Source organism: Raphanus sativus, unplaced genomic scaffold (assembly GCF_000801105.2).
Source record: "Raphanus sativus cultivar WK10039 unplaced genomic scaffold, ASM80110v3 Scaffold4656, whole genome shotgun sequence".
Lineage (NCBI taxonomy): Eukaryota > Viridiplantae > Streptophyta > Magnoliopsida > Brassicales > Brassicaceae > Raphanus > Raphanus sativus.
Window position 1 is genome coordinate 1 of NW_026619958.1, and position 6,339 is coordinate 6,339.

Sequence of the window (6,339 nt, forward strand, 5' to 3'; positions counted from 1 at the left end):
TAAAAAAAATACTTTATGTGAATGTTTCTAATAATATTTCCAGGTTAACTGGAGCTTCACTGGGGATTCCGTTAATAAATTTTTGGTGGAGACGTGTGCCTCAAGATCTGTTGAATGCAGCGATGAAGAGATTGCCACTTGGGTTTCAATCGACACTTGAAGTTGCACACTACTGTGTATTGTCAAAGCCGCATGTACTGTGTGAAGAATATGAAAAGAAAAGAAAAGATTAAAACTGGTCAAAGTTGGTATGTTCTTTTTTTTTTGTCAAAGTTGGTATGTTCTTTTTTTTTGTCAAAGTTGGTATGTTCTGAATATAAACATATTGTAAAAATGCAGTCATAAAGTTTATGAACGCATAACTATTTTACGCGTTTTTACCAAAAAAAAACTATTTTTACGCGATTTGAACTGAAAAAATGGCTTACATATTAATAATTTTTAATTATTTCATTAAAAATAAATAAATAATAAATAATAAAAGAAGTGTTTGTGTTGTTCAAAAAAAAAAAAAAAAAAGAAGTGTTTGTTCTGACACAACTTGAAAGATCTAGTTGACCGATAAACTATTAACATCAAACATGTCCGCATCTGGATGTGATTTTGAGTTTAACCTTCTCTCGATTGAGGGTAATACAGTCATTTCAACAAACCGACAAACAGGTAAAAGCAAAACGTTTTCCACTAAAAGAGTCAAGACAACAGAAAAAGAGAACAAAACTCACTCACACTTTCTATCTAAACTCTGGCCGGAGATGCAACTGTTTCTCCTCCTCCTTCTCCTCGCCGCACTATCTCCTCCGGCGACTTCCCACTACTCATCCTCAACCTCATCTCCATCTTCTTCTCCTTCCTCCGTCTCCGAATGGCGTCCCGCGCGAGCCACCTACTACGCCGCCACGAATCCTAGAGACGAGGTGGGAGGTGCGTGCGGATACGGAGATCTCGTCAAATCTGGATACGGTATGGCCACGGTTGGTCTGAGCGAGACTCTGTTCGAGCGCGGTCAGATCTGCGGCGCCTGTTTCGAGCTCAGATGTGTGGATGATCTCCGCTGGTGTATCCCTGGGACTTCCATCATCCTCACCGCCACGAACTTCTGCGCTCCTAATTACGGGTTTGATCCCGACGGTGGTGGTCACTGTAACCCTCCGAACAAACACTTCGTTTTGCCGATCGAAGCGTTTGAGAAGATCGCTATTTGGAAAGCTGGCAACATGCCCGTCCAGTATCGAAGGTGCGTTTCATCGAAATCTCAACGTCATTCGCGTTTCTAATTAGAAATGCGTTTGCGGTAGTGGGAACGCAGTTCTGTCTTTTTGGCCTCTTTTTAATTTGAATTTTTTTTTAAACAATTCATTCAAGCAATGATGAGATGCGTTTGCCTTTTTCTTCGACATCTCTGTGCTTTATGTGAGCTGAGTTTGCCCTACATGCTGTCTTGAACTAGCAAAATTACTGTATTATCCCTGACCGTTGATCGTTTCTAGCTTAATTAAACAGAGTAGACTAGTGCGTAAGAAGATTCAACTATGATATATAAATGTGGTTTGGATTAGTTGTATATTGTAACAAAGCTGTAGAGCATCTGCATGTCATGTGTAGTGTGATAGGCCTGCTCACATTTAAATTGCTAGGAAGAAGAATGGGAATCAATGATAGAATGAAACTGATTGCTTATTGAAACCAGGCAATCACTAATTTTCCGGTTAATTATTATGATTCATTGGTTTGTGGAGTGTTTTGTGACTGCTAAGAGTTTACAGATCATGTAACCATTGTGGCTGGTTTTTGCCAAAACAGGATAAACTGTAGAAGGGAAGGGAGCATCAGGTTTACAGTAGATGGTGGAGGCATTTTCGTTTCGGTTCTGATCACCAATGTTGCGGGTTCCGGCGATATATCCGCTGTGAAGATCAAAGGGTCGAGAACCGGGTGGTTACCAATGGGTCGTAACTGGGGACAGAACTGGCATATCAACGCTGATCTCAAGAACCAAGCTCTCTCGTTTGAAGTGACTTCTAGTGACAAATCAACAGTCACAGCTTACAACGTCGCTCCTAGAAACTGGGATTACGGACAAACCTTCGAAGGCAAACAATTCGAGACTCCGTAAGACACAGAGGATGTCTCGTGATTCTTTTTTGTTACTGGTGATGAATTTTTTGATGGTCTAAGAAGAGTAGTGATCACACAAACATCACTATTGTATCTATTTTGTTGTTTACATTATTACTCTCAAATGCTTAAAGCAATGGGTTACCAAAAAACCATAAAAAGAGTGCATTATAAAAAAACCTATAGCCAAGAATGTAAAAGTTCACTTAGATCATTTAGACCAAAAAGGATCATCGTGTGTTGTAAAAAAAAATAACTCCTATGAACACATCCCATTTCTCCCTACAAAGAAAACTCCAAACAATTAAAAAAAAAAAGAAAAGAAAAAAAAACCTGTATCATCATCAATCATAGACCTCTCTCTCATAAGGTTTGATGAGATTCGATAAGCAACGCGTTAAGCATTACATGAACAGCAGCATCATACACCGCAGAGTCATAATGCATCCCATCGAGCGTACACTGCGGTCCACAGTTCCAAGTAAAAGACTGCACATCAAGCAATATAAGCGGACCTCCCATCTGTCGCAATATCTTACTCTCCCCTAACGTCCTATCATACTCATGCCACACCGTATCACTCATCTTCTCCTTCTTCTCCTCACTATTCAACATACCATTAATCAAAACCGGCATCCCTATCCAGAACATATGCATAGACCTCCCCGAAACCGACCCGCCTTTCGTCGTCACTGGCACTAAAGACTCAACATGACTCCTCAGCTCCTTCAACCTAAACCCGAAATCAGAAGCGTTGTTGACGTGGAGCATATGCCACAACCCGCTTCCCATGATCACCACGTCAGGGAACTTGCTCCTCTTCTTGTAAGAGACGACGAGATCGTCGAGATCTTTCTCGTAAGGAGCCCACACGAAGTCCAGATTCATCCCAATCTCCTTAACCACGACGCTGTAATCGCTATGCCTCTTGAAAAGCTCCTCTCTAACCGAACCCATAGCTTCGGAGCCCGAACCTAAAACAAGATTCAACAAAGACAACGCCACGAACCTCGCCTGCGAGTCTCCAGCCACAACCACCCAAGATCCGTTCAGAAGCTCAGAGACATCGAACTTATCAAGCTTCTGAAACTCGCAGCTCAGAACTTTCCTCGATTTCACCCAATCCCAACCCAAGTTCGAGCTCGAGCCGTTGCTGCTGTTGTTTCTAGGTCTCGGCTTGACGTCCCAGACGATCTGATTCACCTCGTTGATGCACGAGACGCGGTGGTCGTAGACGACGACGGAGGATACGGAGGCGACGATGTCGGAGACGGAAGGGAAGTAAGGGGTGAGGTGGACGCAGACGGCGAGGGAGATGAAGAGAGCGCCGCTGAAGAAGAGCATCTTGTGCCTGCTTAGGTGCCAGCCGGCCATAGCCATGGGGACGAAGAGGACGAAACAGGCTGCTAATACTCCGAAGTGAATCGCTCCTAGCATCTGTCTTCTTCTTCTTCGATCGAAGGAGGTTTCAGACACATCTGAGATTAGATCTTTTAGATCATCATAAAGTATAGATTTTTTTTCGAATTTTTTTTTTCTGTGATTAAAAAAGATAGGGGGAGGGGCTACGAGTTTTAGGTTTGGTGGAGAGATTCAATCAGGAATTGAAAATAGAATTGAAGGCAAAGATGAAAGCTTGGTGAAATTGAAAGGAACAGAACAACCGTAGGTTTCTTCTTTCTTTTTTTTTTTTTTTTTGCTTTTAAGTTTCCATTTTTGTAAGATCTCGGACATTGTTCAGCTCATCTTAGCCGTGAGATTAAAGATGATTCTAACGTGCGCAATGCGCTTGATCTCACGTGATCGCTTTATAACGTTTTGAAATGACGATAGAGCCCCTGAGCCTAATTGGTATAAAATTATTAGATATCTTAATAAGCTTCAGGGCCTTTTGCTGTGCTAGCCCAAAATGTTTTTTTGAGATGTACGGTAGAACCTATATAAATTAATAATCTATAAATTAATAAATTTTGTCGGTCCCAAGTTGGGTTAGTATTAAATATAACACAAATCGATAAAATAATAAGATAATAATATTTTAAAAATTTTTATGTAAATATACAGTCCCCTTAAAATCATAAATTAATAATATATCTATATATAATTTTTATATAAGTACGAGCTAAATATTATATTGTTGATTTTATATTCACAATGAAAAATCTTTATTTTTCTTAACATTTCAATATATTTTGATAATATTTAGTAAAATTATACCAAAAACCACTTAACAATTCTATGAAATATAAAAATCTACACAAAATATGATAATAGAACAATATGGAAGTCAAATTTCTAAAATTTAAATAATGTACATGCGGTAAAATAAAATATTTTCTTTTTTTATAAATAAAAATAGAAAAAATAGAAAAAATCCAAATATAGAAACTTTTGTAAATTAATATATCTATAAATTAATAAAATTTCAAAGTCCCAACATTATTAATTTATAGAGGTTTTACTGTATTCGGTAGATTTGTGCATTGCAATCGTTGGGCCTATTTTGTAAGCTTAAAGAGTCCTAAAGTTTAAACAAATTTGGTGAAAATAATGCTAGCCCATGTGATTATGTGCATTTGTCCTGTGAGTATGGCCCATATTAGCTGGCCTGATTATCAATATATTTTGAAAACTCTCCTTTTTTTTTCAATATTTTTAAAAACGTTATATATGAGTACATGTTAAGTCAACAAGTTGGAATGTAAAAAAGACAATGTTTTTAAATCTGTCCCGGACATTGAACCGGATGATCTTCAGAGTCATTGGGTCATTAGATCAACAGTGGTTGAGTTACTTGCCTAATACACCAATTGAGTTACTTAAGCCATGATTATCGCGGTTTTTAACAGGGTTTCTTAAGGATCGATTGTGGAGAGATTTTTGTACTGTTTGTGTGGATTCCACCAAAATTATAAAAACTAGTGACAAAAACAACAAAATAAGGATCGATTGTAGAGAGATTTTTGCAATATTTGCGGACTACACCAACGCTTTTTAATTAATTTTTTTAACCAGACAAAAAGAAAAGAAAATTTAAGAAATCTATAAGGGATTATAGGGTTAATGATGCTCTTACTATGGTTTTATGTTTGCTTTTTAGCTTATACATATACACAATTAATATCTGTCCATAACACCTTTCACTACTTTTTGTTCTTACAAGTCTAAGAGATATCGTAAATCTCATAATAGTTTTTCAATCCCTTTTACGTTATTTCATTTTATGATTTTTCTCGTTCTGTTGTGTTACAAATCGATTAGAGGGCTAGAACTAATATATTTCTAATATGGTTTTATAGAGATGTGTGTGAACGCCATGAAGAAAGAAGTAAAGAACCTAAAAGTGGATTCATGGAACTATGGAAGGGAAATGTGTCAAGAGGGGTATGTGTACACATTATATTTGTATATTTTAATATATGTTACTATGTATAGATTTAAGATACACTAGATTTTGACCCGCGCTTTGGAAGCGCGGAATATTTTACGATAAAAAATTTCACTAATAACTTAACAAATATTTTGGTAATTTTTAAAGAGTGTGTATTTAAAATATTTTTGCATTTAAATCAGTGTTTTTAAATTCAACCCGATTGTGATTATACCCGTTAATCCAGAGATCTGACAATTCAATTTTGGTTTTTAAAATATTCATATTAAAAAAAATTACTAAACCTCGAGACTAACCGATTAAACTGATGGATGACCGATATGTAATCTAATTGGATTTAAATTGTAATAGTTTCATAATTGTAATCTTATAATCCAAATTTTAAAGTTCATTATTTTGCAATTTATGAAATTATGATGTTTCTACAAAATTCTAAAGAGAAAATGATAGATATAAAATAACTAAGATTAATTATTGTATTGTCCGGAAACATTGATCGTAGTATAAAAAATATATTGTTTGGAAACATTGATAGTAGTACAAAGAAATAAGTATATTGTTTGGAAACATGGATAGTAGTATAAAGAAAATAACATTAGTGATTTAATGTAGGTTTAACTATAAAGTATAAATGTGTATTTAATTTAAAAACTTACAAATAAATGTTAGGTCCAACAGAATGTTTCTGTTTTAATTAAGATAGATGCGTATGTACATGTATATATGACGACACATAGAAAGACAATTTTTTTTTGGTCAACATAGAAAGACAATATGGAATTGGAATAAGGAAGAAAAAAGATTATGACGATGATAAGAAAGGACGAGAA

General features: G+C 36.2%; 2 protein-coding genes across 2 annotated transcripts; one reads left to right on the forward strand and one right to left on the reverse strand.

The window, feature by feature from the left end:
- Nucleotides 1–566: 566 nt before the first annotated feature.
- LOC130507507 (expansin-A13-like) lies at nt 567–2,253 on the forward strand. The gene is made up of 2 exons (XM_057002213.1): nt 567–1,237; nt 1,804–2,253. Exons 1-2 carry the CDS (start codon nt 582–584, stop codon nt 2,114–2,116), a joined length of 969 nt encoding a protein of 322 aa, XP_056858193.1. The 5' UTR covers nt 567–581; the 3' UTR covers nt 2,117–2,253.
- On the reverse strand, nt 2,186–3,808 carry LOC130507506 (protein ALTERED XYLOGLUCAN 9). Its single transcript, XM_057002212.1, has one exon. The coding sequence runs from the start codon at nt 3,553–3,555 to the stop codon at nt 2,482–2,484; it is 1,074 nt and encodes a 357-aa protein (XP_056858192.1). The 5' UTR covers nt 3,556–3,808; the 3' UTR covers nt 2,186–2,481.
- Nucleotides 3,809–6,339: the final 2,531 nt, after the last annotated feature.

Excerpts from the sequence above, each read along its gene's own strand:
- LOC130507507 (XM_057002213.1), top strand. The coding sequence starts at position 582 with ATGTCCGCATCTGGATGTGATTTTGAGTTTAACCTTCTCTCGATTGAG. Across the intron at positions 1,238-1,803 it reads ATGCCCGTCCAGTATCGAAG|GATAAACTGTAGAAGGGAAG; the intron begins GTGCGTTTCATC and ends TTGCCAAAACAG.
- LOC130507506 (XM_057002212.1), bottom strand. The coding sequence starts at position 3,555 with ATGCTAGGAGCGATTCACTTCGGAGTATTAGCAGCCTGTTTCGTCCTC.